The sequence below is a fragment of the Hirundo rustica genome, chromosome 12 (genome assembly GCF_015227805.2).
Source record: "Hirundo rustica isolate bHirRus1 chromosome 12, bHirRus1.pri.v3, whole genome shotgun sequence".
Classification (NCBI taxonomy): domain Eukaryota; kingdom Metazoa; phylum Chordata; class Aves; order Passeriformes; family Hirundinidae; genus Hirundo; species Hirundo rustica.
Window position 1 is genome coordinate 10,554,009 of NC_053461.1, and position 15,692 is coordinate 10,569,700.

General features: G+C 50.3%; 1 protein-coding gene across 1 annotated transcript in view; it reads left to right on the forward strand.

The window, feature by feature from the left end:
• The window catches only part of CHST13 (carbohydrate sulfotransferase 13), a 29,629-nt gene extending 16,321 nt beyond the window's left edge, over positions 1–13,308 (forward strand). Inside the window, exons 2-3 of the mRNA XM_040076822.2 lie at positions 8,170–8,246; positions 11,583–13,308. Of these exons, the coding sequence (XP_039932756.1) occupies positions 8,181–8,246; positions 11,583–12,428 (912 nt within the window). The 5' untranslated portion in view covers positions 8,170–8,180 and the 3' untranslated portion in view covers positions 12,429–13,308. The remainder of the gene's footprint in view (positions 1–8,169; positions 8,247–11,582) is intronic.
• Positions 13,309–15,692: the final 2,384 nt, after the last annotated feature.

Sequence of the window (15,692 nt, forward strand, 5' to 3'; positions counted from 1 at the left end):
AGGCTTGGCTGAGGTGTGACAGCCAAGGGCAGGCTGTCAGGAATTACTTGGGTTATACACTGCTGGCTTGCTCATCAGCAAGGAAAACACTGGAACTGGCCAGCGGTGAGTCTGCCTGTGACCACGCTGCATGGATCTGTGTTAGGTGGACACCTGTTACCTGTGTCAGTGCTGAGCCTCTGCAAGAGAACATTGTCGTGAGGCAGAACAGGCTGAACAAGGCAGAACTGGGGAGAAAAGCACCATGAAAAGAGAAGCAATGATGGGAAGGGCCACAGGGACATTTCCTGAGTTACAGAGGATCTTGGTGTGGAACAAGAAATGCATGTTTGTATTGTAACTATTAGAGTTACAGAGTTTGTGAGTTGATGCCAGCTCCCCTCCATCTCTGCTGCTCACCACTCGCTGGCACAGCCCCAGGATGAACCAAAGAGGTCAAGTACAGCGTTTGCTCCGCAGAGATCTGTTCACTGCCACGTGGGAGCTGTGCAAGGTGCAGGCTGTCGTGAGTTGATATCTGAGCTCTCTTCTTGGGGGGTGGTGCTGTGCCTGGGAGAGAACCAGGGAAAAGACCAGAAATCATCATTTCTGGTTGTTCTGGTTGCTTTTTACCATTGCTTGTGTTTGTCTGAATGTTGCTGTGACATGTTCTCTCTTCCCAAAATTCTTTCTTGTGTATGTGCTCTGCTGCCAGTTACTTGCCAGAATGGGGCATGGATGCTGTCCACTCCCTCTGAGTGTTCTGGGTGCAGACACCTCCTTACACTTGCAGCTCACAAGTAGAGGTGGTTGTGTCTGAATTCACAAAGATGAAGGCTGCATTTATGCAAATCAGTCATGTGGCTCCATTGGATTTCTTTTCCTAAGCATTTTAATTAAGCTTCTGTTGTCTATATCCTTCAATTTCTAGATGCAGTAAAAATGAGCAGTCACAAGAATCTAAGGAGGTTTGATTGCCTCTTTGAAGCAAAAAATTTGATTTGCTTTTAGAGCCAAAAAATTCGCATTCTCAAATCAAAGCCTTTCAGTAAGAATTAAAATAGGAGTAATTCCCAAAGGTCCTCCTTTAGCTCTGTGATCACCAGAATTGCCACACAGTTCTTCACAGCCAAGACTATGATGTGAGAAAGCAAATGGTCACTTATTTGGTCATCTTGTCCATCAGAGAGAGGTCACTGCCTTCCACAACATTAAGGCAATAAGTCAGTCTGGAGGTCTCTGAGGGATTCTGGTGTTGGATCCTCACGTCACCATAGTTTTGAAAAAAATCTGTATTTAAAAACAAAACAACAAACAACAATAAGCCTTTGTGCTTAGGCAGAAATTAAGCAAATATGTTCTCCACCGGTAGGAGTCCAAGCATAAAAGCCAGAGCGTCCTAGAATTAAACCGCTTTCTGGAGACAGCAATGTTTGACCCTATAGCTCTGATCCTTCCAGCTAGGGCACTTCACATGGCCCACTGAACACTGCCCAGGGGTTCAACTGATGTTTCCATGTGGGATTTCTTGTCCTGGACCATCCTCATGCAGTCTGTGCTTCTAGCTGCATGTCTTTGCTATCAAACCAGGAGAGAAAACTGAGCTCAGACCTCAGACTGCTAAAACTGGCTGGATCCATCGCTGCTGCTGGCAAGCTCTATTTTCTTTTTTCCTTTTTTCTTTCTTCTTTTCTCTCTCTCTCTCTCTCTTTTTTTTTTTTTTTTTTTTTTTTTTTTTTTTTTTCCCTGCTTGGATGTTAAAATCGAAAATTGGACAGATTTAGCAGCCAGTGGCTGCAGTTAGGGTTTGGCTTTGACTAGCACAGTCACAATATCCTCTCAGAAATTCTATGGCAGGACCCTTCTCTGTGTCTCTTGGGTACATTATTTCACTAGTGAGGAGCCTGTCTTTGTGGAGCAACATCTTTGTGGTCGGGGTGAGTGAGCCATCACTGCTGAGGCTGAAGCGCTCACTCATTGCCTCTGGCAGGTCCTGGAGAAGAATCAGCAAGGTCTGGAGAAGCTCATTGCTGTGCCCATGAAGAGATCCGTGTCCTAATTTCTGGCTCTTCCAGTGACTGACTTAAACCAAGTGCTAATCTCTGTACAACACAGAACTCTGGGCATTGTTTAACCCTTCTGGTAATACAGTTGTTTCCTACTGTACACTCCTCCTTCTCCCATGCATACAGTTCAGCTGCACACATGCCATGTGTGCCAAGCAGACAGCTCCTGTCACCAGTCCTTTTTCCTTTGTTCAAGTCAGAATCCATCAAAAATATCACCTTCAATTTGAGAACTTTTTCTTGGGTGTAAGAGAGAGCATTCCCTTCCAAGAGGGTCTGCCCTAAGAACTGACTCTTCCTACAGAACAAAGAAGCACCTCTCCCACTGCCCTGCTGGCATTTGCAGACTGTAATTTACGTTGATACTTTCAGGCACCGCAATTATTTTTTTCTCTTTTTTTAGGTTTTGCACAGACACAACAGGAAGTAAAGCTGGGGCTGTGAGACTGCAGCGGGGAGGCAGTTCTGGTTGCATTAGCTCCTCAGGGCCTCTGGGCTGCCTGCTCATGTGCAAGTACATGTGCTGTCTCTTCCCTTCCCTTGGCTGGAGACCACCGAATCTCCTCCAGGTGTTAACCCTCTCCAGTGTTTCATATTGGAGACCACATGTGGAGTTTTTGGCTTCTTGTGGCCCCAGGTTGCCGCCTGGAAAATCTCTGACAGCTTCATCCTCAAGCCCGCAATGAGTTGGGATTCCTCCTTTGCATCCCTGCCACTCACTCCCACTGATCAACGGTTTCCAAACCTCTTCCTATCTGGCACCTGAGCAAGTGGGCGTGAAGATGTCCTGCATGTGAAACACCTGCCCTCCCTCTCTGCTGGCCTGTTCCCAAGGGGTGCTCGCATCCCGGCTCAGCTCATACTCACATTCAGCCCGTGCAGCCTCCCATGGCACAGCAGGTCCTGGGATCACCCGGTCACCTGGCAGCCCTTCTCAGCTGCTCTGGATCTGCCTTGGTCCCAGGAGAGCAGAGCTGTCAATGCTGCAGGTGAGGGTCACCAATGCTATGGATAATAGCATATGGATAGTGCTTTTTTTCTTGCTGTGATGGCAAATACCTCACTTGATTTGTTTCAAGGCTTCATTTGCCTTTTCTTTTGACTGTCACACTGGCAGCTGATGGCCCAGAACTAATACATCTGGGACCTCTTGCCACTTCCAGGAGCAAAGTAGCAGAAACTGCTGAATTCCAACATTGTGAAATTAAATCCTATTAAATTTCCACTCCCCTCATCCAGGATGAACTTCAGTTTCCCTGCTGGTGTTTGTCTTTCCCTGCCATGGCAGCCTTTTTCAAGTCTTCATCCATCATTAGTATCTTTCTGTTTTTATGTCAGGTCCTTCTCAAAGTATTAATCCCAAAGCTAATCTGGGAGGTATTTTTCTAGAAATCTGCCCTCTGCCCAGTGTTTTTCATTTAAGTGCCACCTGCTTTCTTGCTGCTCATGTCCTTTACAGTTCACCTTCTAATTGTCATCCTCTCTGGCTGAAGTCCTTGTTTCCTGTGGAGTGTTGTCTCTCATACACTCTGAGTATCTGAGTAAGGATCTACCACATAGGCTTGATCTACAGAAACAGCTTATTTTATTTACAGACAAGTTTGCATGGCTATGAGCTGTGTCTGGTAAGTGCCATGTTGATTTTCATTCTAAGTTATTTATTATCCAGTTGCACCCACAACTTTTAATTGCTTTCTTTGCTTCAGACTGTTTTCTAAAGCCCGGGTAATGCTGATGTCAGCCTAGCAGGCTTGTTGCTGCCTGAATCCTGTCTCCAAGCCAAACACATCAATTCACGCACTGGATTAGCTGTTGTGTTTGCAGAGAACTTCCCTCCCTTTTTAAGGGTGTCTGCTGCCAAAACAGCATATTCTTTCACTGCTGCGTCCAGAAGCCTGGAATAGGCATGATCCAGTCTTTCCCTCACCTCACACATGTCTGGCTGTCTTTGCAATCAGCTAGTACACCTAAATATTCGCAGCTTTGAAATCGATTCCATTTTCCAAGGACAGCTGGCAAGACATTGAAGCCCCAGATCCTGCTGCAGTGTTGATGTCACACTGAGAGTATCTTCATCTGTGGTGGGACAGCACTGAAATCTGGGGTACAGGAGGAAAGAAAGGAGGAAGTGTGATATCTTTTCAAGCTCCAACAGAAAGTCTGAAAGCCCTTGTAGTACAAGAGACTAAAAAATGTGCCTGAGCTTCCTTTCAGGTTCATCTTATTCAGCAATTTCTGATCAGTGTCTCTGTCTTAGCACAGTGGTTTTGGTCTCCTGCTGCACATCACTCCTATTCCCTTGCCTCATCATTTGAAAATTCAAAGGACAAATGTAACACTTCCCTCTGCCTGTCTCAGTGAAAAACACTTCAGATTTGGATCATGGACATGCACTGTGTTGATACTTCTCACCCAAATAGTGATCCTGCAGTTGCCAAGGGTTGGTGGTTTTTCCCCTTTAGAAAGTTGATATCCCTTGGCTAAGTGATGTCCCTGCTTTCAGATGCAGTTGTGGCAATGCTAAATTTCCAAGGATTACCACTGCATGTATTGGAATCTGGGAACCTCAGTAACAAGCTATAAAGTCAGGAGAAAAACCAAGATGAGAAGATCTTGGCAGCTCCTCCATGATGGAATGTCCTGCTTTACTCAGGGCCATGGTGCCAAAATGCAATATAAACCATTAATTCACTCACATGATACTCCCTCCTCAACACTATCATTTATTTCAGTATTCCTTGGCCTTCCTAAACTTTCTGGGAGTCCACGGGCATTCCAGGGACTGGTAAACCAATGGTAAAGGGAATGGGATGCTTAACTGGCTCTCAGCATGAGTGAGTGGAATAGGAGGGATGTTTAAATCCCAGCCAGCATCTGGCAACGGGGAGGACTGGGGCGGGAGTGGGTGAGTGGTGACACTGCAGGTGCTGGGGCTGGTGAACTGGGGGTGGCCACAGCTTGACATCATGGGCAGGGCTGTGCTGGGTGTCAAAGGCTGATCTTAGTGGGGTGGACTCCGTTAAATCACTGTCTCCAGCCTACTGCTGGCTCAAGAGGATTGCAACAGCCCTGGGCTGCCTACCACTGTGAGGGCCAAGTGATCCCAGATGTTTTGGGGATGCTTTGGGCACAGACAGCCTGGACTTGCCTCAGTTCACACACCTGTAGCCGCTCGGACCCAGCCTTATGGAGAACGGACGCTCCATCGCACGGCACACAGCGGATGCTGCCCTCATGCTCTGGTGCCTCATGGAGCTGTGCAGGGCCACACCTGCATCTGCCATGGGGCTGGACCCTGGCTCCAAAAGTCACCATCATGGCCCAGCCGGGATCCCGGCTGCTTTTCTCTTCAGGGTGCCGTGTGTAGTGCAAGCAGACAGACTTCCTGCAGTGGAGCCGTGTAAAAACCAAAATCCTGCTGCCAGGCCAGGCCTTGCACCGAGGTTTGGCAGCGCCTGGGGCAGGGATGGTGCCATCGCTTTGGCGCGCACAGGCCGTCAGGATGCAGCCAGTGCCGAGTGCCGGTGTCTTCCTCTGCCAGCTCAGCACTCCCGGCCTCCTCCAGCTGCACGGGAGCAGCCTGGCAGGGATATATTTTTTCCATTTTTTTAATCTCTTCCCCTTTTTGTCTGGAACCCTGTACAGCAAGAGCATAGCAGGGATCCCAGGGGGTTTGCTGCTACCCAGAGAAGATGCCTGGTCTCTGCCGGATCTTGTGCTGGGGAAGGGCTGGAGGAAATCCATTTTGCAACGTTTCTGCTGGGGCTGTTGGCAAGAACCCTGCAAAGTGCAGCGGCCGCTGGCCGCACCAGTCCCTCTGAAAAAAAGAGGACTGAAGAGGTCAGAGCATGGCTGTGACCTGCCTGACCTCTGCTCCCTCCCCTCTTTACTGCAGATTTGCCTTTTGTTGAGCCCAAAGAACCTCCTGCCAAGCCAGCTCTCCTCCGGGGACATGACCTGCCACTGCAACAAGGCACTGAAGCCTTTCCCTGGGACGTTTCCATGCTGCTCTGTGCAGCACCAGCACAAGCTATCTGCATTTCTAACGGCCTTAAGTCAGCCTCAGCCACCCAGGGTTTGCTTCTGTCCCAGTGAGAAAGGTTCTGGCTGAGGCACGTGTTAATCGCAAAAACAAACGCCTCCACATTGTTTTGCTAAATATAGGAGCAGTGTCTGCTGCAAGGCACTGCCGGCAGCCCTCAGCGGGGTCACAGTCCTACATCCAACAGGAGTTTATCAGCCCCAGCCAAAGGGGGAGGGGGCTCAGGTTTAATGCTCTCAGTTGGAAGATGTGAGCTGCAGTGAGTCGAGTTTTCAAGGTCAATCTCATTCCCCATCATTTGCAGAGGGCTGAACCTGGAAATATGAAACTGGGCTCCTCTGGGATGAGCATCTCAGCCTCTCACTGTATGCTGGATTTTCTGCTTATCTCCCACTGGCACAGATGCTATTTCACCCTCCTGTGGGATAACTGATATAGAGGATTGAGGAAGAAACTGTAACTTCTCGTTGAGTCACATCTTGATCAATCCAGTACTGCAGGAAGTGTCATTTCCCACAGACAAGCGTACAGACACTGCTGATGAAATCTTGTGAGGTCAGGCAGTCATTTCCTCCTAATTACAGCTCCAGGAATGAATAATGTTTAGCTGAGACCCTGGTGACTTTGTACTTTGGAGTAGTTTTCATTTAAGCAAAATAAAAGCATGTCAAAATGAACACAGGATCTGGATTTTTCCTTCTGGTTATTTTGGTTGTACAGATACCATCTGGGATTTTTATAACAAATCTGGGGTTGTTTGGTGTCGGTCAGTGAATGAAAAGATCCAGGGCCCCAAGCTGTCATGTGAAAAGCTTCTGTTAGAAACCTTCACGTTGCCAGAAATGTCTTGCAGCAGATGCTTTTTCCAGGAACTTGGAGGACTGGAGGAACCTCCCAGGCCACAGCCTCCTGAACAATGTGTCCTATCTTCCCCTTCAGAAAAAAACCATAATTCTCCATTTTAAAACTCATGGTGTGATTCCTTCTGTGGAAGCCAACTCCAAGGCTGCACAACTCCCATGGTCACAAACCTTGTCATGTGGAAATTGACATTCTCTGCCAATGGAGAGAGTCAGAGCCAAGAAGCAGAGGGTGTGTGAGTGGTGGGAGAGCTGTTTGAAAGTGTTGCTGCAAGTGAGATCCTGTGCCACTGCCATGGCTGGCTCCATGCATTGGCTTTGGGATAACCAAGTCACAAGGTTCTGTCCCCACTCTGCTGGAAACAGGTCCCAGAGGGGACCTCGGGGGCTGAGGAATGGCAGCTGAAGCAGATGCTTCCTAGCCTGGAAGGTGGTTGCATCTCTAAATAATTTATGAGCATAAGCAGCTGTCACTGATTGGGTTTCTGGTGTAGCACTTATGGCTGGCCACATCCAGCCTTGAGTTTGGTGCTGCTGCAAATGGACCTCCAAAATGAAATAGCTGATCTGCAGGGCAGGGAGGGGGCAAGGACTGCCTGGGTGGCTGTCTTCAGCTTCAAACACCAGAGGAGATGCTGCTGGCTTAGAAGGGAATGAAAAAAATATAAATAGCAAATAAGAACTTCAATTGATTTACAGTCAGACAAAGCACCTGACCAATTTGTGTGCTCCTGTCCATGTCTCTGAGCCTGGAAGTGCAAACTCTGAGCCTGTGGGGGCTCAGCACAGAGCTGCCAGTGCTGAATCTGCTCCTTACCTCTGCCATGCACAGAGGCTGTCTCACCCCTCACAGGGCTGTGACAATGCTGGTCAGGGTCCTGTCTCCTCTGGGTCATTCCCTCAAACATACAGCCTGGACAAAGTGGCATTTCCCAAAAGCATATGGATCAAACTTTTCCTAGTTGCTCTTGAAGTTGTAGTTGTTACCTTTATTTATGGTGTTTTATTTGTTAAAAGGTATGTTGGGACCTTTTGAATCCTAACTGCAGATTTTGTTACAAAGTGAGGGGGAGGGAAGAGCATTACTTGAGTGTCACTTCCAGAGCAAAATGGGTTTGTCTCTTCTTGGGAGAGGTTGTCTTGTCCCAGCTTGGGTATCTCAAGAGACGGTGAGGGAAGCAGACCCTTCCAACCCCTCTGATTTTCCTCACTCCTTTTTCAGCCTCCGAAGATATGAGATCCACCTGGCAAGGCAAGGCTGGTCGCAGCCCACTCCAGGCCCTATATGAGAGTGACCAGGTAAGGGGACAGGGACAGAGAAGTGGAGGGGCGAAGATCAAGTGGAACAGCGTGCTGAGCCTTTCTTCCACTCTGGTGTGTGGGGCACTGTGCCAGGTCCAGCCACCACCAGGGTCCTCTCAGCTGAACCTCTGGCTGTGTCTAAAAGACAAGACCACACTGCTTGCAGGAGTAACTTGATAAAAACTGTTTATGGCCCTTGCTGGTACTTGGGCAAATGTTTTAATTACCAATGGGCTGAGCCATAGCTGGGCAAAACTGGGAGACTTTGCCATCTGAACATTTCAAAGCCATCTCTGGGTCATCATAGCAGAACAAGAGCTTCATTACTGCCCTTCCTGAGCTAATAATTGACAGATGTTTCTGTGTTAGCTGCTATATATATGTGTGCACACATGGATATGTGTACAAATACATGTTTACATAGATATAGCTGGACTCAGCCATGGGGGATTTATAATCCTGGAGCATCTCAGGCCTCTCCATCTCTTTGAGCTATGCCAGCTCTACCTGCTGAGAAATAAGCAGCCAGGCACAGCCTGGGCAAAGAATCACTCCCCTCCAGGTGAGCTTAGTGTGTCCCTCCCTGTGCAGGAATCAGGGAAGGTGTCCTGCACAGCGGGGCTTGTGGTTGGAGCTGTAAAAAGTTTTTGGTTTTTTCTGCCACATTTCCCCCTGGGCAGGCAGTTTTCCCCTCTTTCAGCTACGCTTGCCTTTGCAGAGGGATCTTCACCCACAACTTCCCTGCAGGAAGCCCTGCGGGAAACCACCCTCCAACGGGTGCCACGCCACATGCCCCAGCCACCAAACACCCCCTGCTTCTCCCCGTGTCCATGGGCCTGCCATCTGTTGCAGCCCACAAGAGCAGGGGGCAGTGCTGGTGGCCCCTCGGTGGGCTGCCATCCCTGCTGCCTCCCCGCTGCCCATGGGCGGTGCTCAATGTAGCTGGAATCAGATGTGTGGCTTTGTGTTACTGTCTAGGTTGATGCTCTTAAGTCTGTAAGCAGCCAATGTACGTTTGCTCTCTGAAAAATGGCAAATATGGACTCCTGTGGCCATAATGCCAGCGCACCCAGATGCTGCTGGAATGTCATGGTGCTATTTCCTTAAAAGTGATACTTAATTTCCCTGCCTCTTAAAGAGAAGGAAATGAAGGGAGCAATTTTGCTCTGAAATAACTGCAAGACATGCATTTATTCCAGTGGGCGGCTGCTGAAAAGCAGTCACATTTATTTGTTGCCATGCCTGCAGACAGTGTCTGTCTGTCTGTCTCTCTGGTCCAATAGTTTTGAATTATGCAAGTGCAGGGAAAAACACCTGAAAAAATCACATTATTAAAATACCTCTTTTTCTAAGCCCTTGCAAAAACGTTTTCCAATTCTAAAAGCTGACGGGGAGACTCCAGACAAAAGAAATTTCTACTGAAAGGTTTGGCTGTGTTGCAAGGCAGCATGAGAATGCTTCTTCAGCTGCAGTTATCACCTCCCTAGGTGCTGTATTTTCTTTGTAGCCTAGTATCCAACAATGTCAGAGTTATACCTTGCTGGCGGTTAGCATCTGTTCACCTGAATTTCCTCTGTTTTGGCATTTTCCCTTATCATGTCCCTGTTAGAAGGAGTAAGGATGGGATGCTTTCTCCTGTCCCTGTCTCAGATTATTGCCCATGCTTGTTCCTGGAGAAAGTGGTCACTAAGGTGACCTGGACAAGGTTATTTTTTTTTGAGGAAATAAGATCCTAAAGGGTCTGGGTGTGGTTCATCCCTTTGCAGAAGGAGCTGTTTGCCCAGATGTTAGAGGTGCCCAGAGTGCATCTCTCTGAAGGTAACAGGTCTGCTGGATCATCCACAGGATGGACAATTTGTCTTAGTATCCCAGCTCCTGGTAGGAGCTTTACAAGCCCTTACAACTGCCCCTCAAAACACCTCCTTAGCCCCCAGGGAGCAGTGAGGGAGCACCTGAAGCCTGGTAAAGCATGTCCTTGAGAGAGTGACAGCTCTCAGCAGCCATGGAGGCAGCAAGGCCTGCCCTTGCCCTTCATCTGGAGGTTGCCACATCTGTGCAACTGCAGAGCTGTTTGCTGTGGCACTCCCTGGGAGGACTGTCTTTACATCCCCAAGGCGGGAGCCACTGTAATGTTGGGAGATGGTGGTCACTGCATGACATTAAAGCCACAGCCCTGCAGGGTCAGGGCCACCCCGGCTTAGTGGGTGCTTGGTGCTGCTGTTCCCAGGCGTGGCTGTTGGATGTTCCCAGCAATGAGGAACACGCAATTTTCCAACCTTTGCGAGCAAAACAGGGACATGGGGGCAGGAGAAGGAGGGGACCTTCCCCTTCTGACTTCCTGGAAATGGTTTCCTTCCCCAAATGTTCTAATGACATTTTGGGATTTCTGACAAAAACCATGACAGGAAATGTCCTGTCCCAAGATCTGCAAGGGGATTTCATCTGGGTCAGGAGTTAAGGGACTCTGGGCTTCTCGTAAGCCAGTGCAGCAGCTGTCAGTTCTTGATGCAAGGGTCAGAAGGGTTAAAGGACCGTGTGTTGGTTCCTTGTCCCTGCAGCCAAAGGAAACTGTGACCAGAGCTGAGGCATTGGACTGGCTTGTGTGGAATGAGTTCCTCTGGAGAAGGAACCCAATACCCTCAGGAAGGGCCCCAGCACCACCTACGCAGCCCCTTGCTCCTCTCCATCATACCTGCCACCCCACCTAATCTCCAGCTCCCCTGCTGCTCACCAGGGTTTGATCATCAGCATTAGAGACCATTTCCACTTGCCTTTCCTTGCCAGGACATCCAGGCCCTTTCCATCCATCATGCCCAAATGTGTGTGCCACATTTCTGCCCTTGGCTGGGTGTTCACAGCAAGCACATGTGTATGGGTGTCAGTGTGAGACAGCAATGCCCCATAGCAGCAGGAGGTGTGCAGGGCCCTGTGCCAGCAAACAGGCTGTGCTTTCTGTCCCTGGAGCCATGCATCCCCTCAGACTGGTGTGAGGGAGAGCACACACAGCCAGTATGTGCGTCTGCTTCTAAAAAAATGTTCTGTTATTGACCCTCTCTGCACCACCGGTTCTTCCCTCACGCCCTTCAACTTTTCTCCTCATCCAGCTCCTCATCACATTTTGTCCTTTCTTTTGATGCCAGCCTGTCCAAAAGATTAAGTGCACTAAATCAAGTTGTGTTCAAAGTGAGTGCTGTCTCCAAAATCCCACGTGGGTGACTGACCAACCCAGTAAAGGGGAGGCAGTGGGGACAATTGTGGGCCAAGTGTTGTGTGTAGGCCACAGTCAGCTTGGGCAAGCTGGTGACCATCTCTGTTGGGTTTTTTTCTCCCCAGTTTGAGCAGTCGTCCCTGCAGGCTGTTCACCAGCAGAGACGGGAGATGTTGAGCAACGTCTGCAACCGTTACACCCGCAAGCGGCGTCTCCTGCAGCCCGATGACTTGCGGCACTTGGTGGTGGATGACACGCACGGGCTGCTGTACTGCTACGTGCCCAAAGTGGCCTGCACTAACTGGAAGCGGGTGATGATGGTCCTGACGGGGCAAGGCAAGTACCAGGACCCGCTGGGAATCCCCGCCCACGAGGCGCACGTCCCCTCCAACCTGCGCACCCTCTCCGAGTACAGCGTTCCCGAGATCAACTACCGCCTGCGCAGCTACCTCAAGTTCGTCTTTGTGCGGGAGCCCTTTGAGCGCCTGGTCTCGGCCTATCGCAACAAGTTCACGCTCAGCTACAACACGGCCTTCCACAAGCGCTACGGCACCAAGATCATCCGGCGGCACCGGCAGGAGCCCAGCGACCGCGCCCTGGAGCGTGGGGACGACGTGCGCTTCGAGGAGTTCGTGTACTACCTGCTGGATCCACGGACGCAGCAGGAGGAGCCTTTCAACGAGCACTGGGAGCGGGTGCACTCGCTCTGCCACCCCTGCATCATCCACTACGACGTGGTGGGCAAGTATGAGACCTTGGCCGAAGATGCTAACTACATCCTGCAGCTGGTGGGGGCCGACACGAGCGTCAAGTTCCCGGCTTCGTCCAAGACCACCAGGACGACAGACGATATGACAGCCCAGTTCTTCCAGGACATTAGCCCCTTCTACCAAAGGAGACTCTTTAATTTATACAAAATGGACTACTTGCTGTTCAATTACTCCATCCCTTCATACCTCCGCATCCGATGAGGCAGGGGCTGTGGGGGAAGAGGTGAGGGAGAGCTGGATAACTCTCATCTTGCCACAGTTCCTCTCCTCCTCCTACCTTGTGCTCATCTCTTGGTTGACTTCTTCCCTGTGCCCTTTTTTTAGGGTCTGCTCCACCTCCTGATGCCTTGTTCATGCATGATCTGGAGGAAGAACACTTCTGAAAGCAATGGGGCTGGAGCTTTTGCTTCCCTTTCCCTTCCAGCCTTCAGTATCTACAGGGAATGGTGGTGGGACTGGACACTTCTTGCCTTGGCTGAGGACTTTCTTTTAACTAAGAGACTCCTCCGTAGATCCAAATCTTGGGAGGGCTCTTTTTTTGGGCAGGATCCCTTCAGGTCTTTCTCCTCCTTACTGGGCTGTTTGGGGACAAACATAGCGTCTCAGGGGTCAGTGGAGTGTATCAGAGACTTGCATAGAACCAGAAATAAAGCAATAATTTAATGTAACTTTTTCACTTTTCCCTTTTATTTAAAATTGCTCCCACCTTTTCTTTTTGTCTTGTTTTCCTCTGTCCTTGTCCCACTTCCCACACCGTCCCCTACTGAGGGGGTTGTAACACACAGAGGTGTGTTACTCTGATGACATTTTTATCCCTGGAGGGATTTTTTGTTCCTCTCCTTCCACATGTTCTCAGTTGGGGTGCAAAATACTCCGAAGGTAGAGAGGAGAGGCTTGCCAGCAGGTCCTCAGCACTTTCCTCTGAGCTACCACAGTGGAGTGCTCAGTGCCTCTGTGTGCATGTCTCTGGATTTCTCATCAAATCCATTAAATCCAGGCCCCACACCTCCCATTTTTTGAAAGCAGGTGATAACAGTTTCAAAACCATACAGACAGCATGACTGCAGGTGTCTGTTCTGATGAAATCACATCATCCACAGTGTCCTGCCCATGGCCCCATGGTTGCCACTCAGGCAGTGCCCTGCTGGCAGTGGTGGCTTCTCTTCCCATGACAGCATGGGCTGCTCCTGTGTGCATCCCCTTTATAAAAGTTATATAATGTTTTGGGGAGTGCTGGGCTGGGATCTGTGTATGTCCTTGTGTGTGTGTGTGTGAGAAAAAAATTGAGGATAAAAACGGGGAGAGAGACACCTAGAGGGAAACAGTCCTTTGTCTGGTTGCCTTTGGATAATCATTCCTTGAAGAAAAAACAGGGAGGAGAGGGTGAAACACAAAAGAAAATGACAAACCGAGCCCTAGGATTTTAAATTAAAACCAGTCCATATTTCAGTCTTTTCTTTTCTGTTTGGCTTTGGCTTGCTGGCTGCCTTTGTAAATAAACACACTGGTAATAGTTGCTGTAGAATGTGTCTGCTGGCTGGGCTGCAAACACTTGACTTATTAGTGCAATACAATGGGAGGTTTTATAAAACCACAGTGCTCTCAGTATCTGTAAAAAAAGTGGTGTTTCCAGCTAACAACTTTCAGCTGTTATATCTTACCCTTTTTCCTCTCTGCCTCTGACTGGCATCTATATGCTGACACTTCCTCCTCCATTGGAGATTGGCTTTAGCAAAGCAATAAAAAAGAAAAGTAAATGAAGCTGCTGGTGATCCTGGCAGTGTGACTGATTCTCCCAATCTGCACTGGAGATCTTGAAGACATGGCCTTTCTCATACTATCTTGGTATCTCCCTGTTTAGCTGAAACACAAAGCACAGAAACAGATTATATGATGCAACAAATTTCATCTGCAGCATTCAGGCTTGGAGTGCATTCCTCCTGCTTTCCCAGGAATCTCATGTTCTCTGCTTAGGGCTGCCTCTCCTTGGAAAAATCATTCAAATCACTGCAAGGTCTTTTCATTGTTTTTGGTCATGAATTTGGGGTCAGATGCAGGGTCATAAAGGGATGGATTTTTGGATGTTTGTGTTTATTTTTCCTAAACACTGTTCCCTGCTGGTACCTCTAAAGAGCTGATGGCACAGTGAGTGGCAAGGACAGATATACTCACTGCCAGCTGTGCTGTCTGTAGCTGTTTAGACAATATCTGGCAGGCTGGGAGCCACTTTGGACTTTCTTTGGTGTGAAAGTGAGGGAATAGAAATAGCTAAGCTTTGTTCTTCAGCCAGGTGGTTTCTAATCTTTGCTGCACCAGTGGCAGTGGGGAGGTGGTCCCAGCTGTGAATGGCTGTTTGACTGGCAGCCTGTCCTGGCATCCCCATCAGACCTGACCCACTGACCCAGTCAACAGCCCAGCCACACACGAATGGACCAAGTGCAGGCCTGAAGCCTTGGCTGTGAGCTGCTGAAGGCAGGACCCTGCAAAGGTGTGTTTTGGGTCATGTAGGACTTTTACAAATACCCACCTTTGGGTGTTTGTATAAAATCCCAACAGCCAACATCCACAATCCAGACCACTTAGGTCATACCCTTGGCTTCCTCTCTGCCTAAATCCAAAGCTTGCCAAAGGAAAACCTAACCATGCAAACAGAAAAGAGGAACTCTGTATTTCTGAAGCAAACACCTTCAGCCGGGGCTGGAGCTTTCCGGGACAGGAATCGCTCAGCCCCTGTCACTGCCGAATTGCTGGGACCGGGATGCACCGGGGCCAGCTCTGAAGCCGGGATGCTGCGAGACGGGGACCGGGACGCTGTGGGGTCGGGACGCTGCGGGATCGGGGCGCTGCAGGGCTGGGATGCTGCTGGGATGGGATGCTGTGGGGCTGGGATGCTGCGGGGCCGGGATGCTGCGGGGCTGGGATGCTGCTGGGATGGGATGCTGCGGGGCTGGGATGCTGCTGGGATGGGATGCTGCGGGGCTGGGATGCTGCTGGGCCGGGATGCCGCGAGACCGGGATGCTGCGGGGCCGGGATGCTGCGGGGCCGGGATGCTGCGGGGCTGGGATGCTGCTGGGCCGGGATGCCGCGAGACCGGGATGCTGCGGGGCCGGGATGCTGCGGGGCCGGGATGCTGCGGGGTCGGGATGCTGCGGGGTCGGGATGCTGCGGGGCTGGGATGCCGCGGGGTCGGGATGCTGCGGGGTCGGGATGCTGCGGGGCTGGGATGCCGCGGGGTCGGGATGCTGCGGGGTCGGGATGCTGCGGGGCTGGGATGCCGCGGGGTCGGGATGCTGCGGGGCTGGGATGCTGCGGGGCTGGGATGCCGCGGGGTCGGGATGCTGCGGGGTCGGGATGCTGCGGGGCTGGGATGCTGCGGAGTCGGGATGCTGCAGGGCTGGGATGCTGCTGGGATGGGACGCTGCGGGGCCGGGATGCTGCGGGGTCGGGATGCTGCGGGGCTGGGA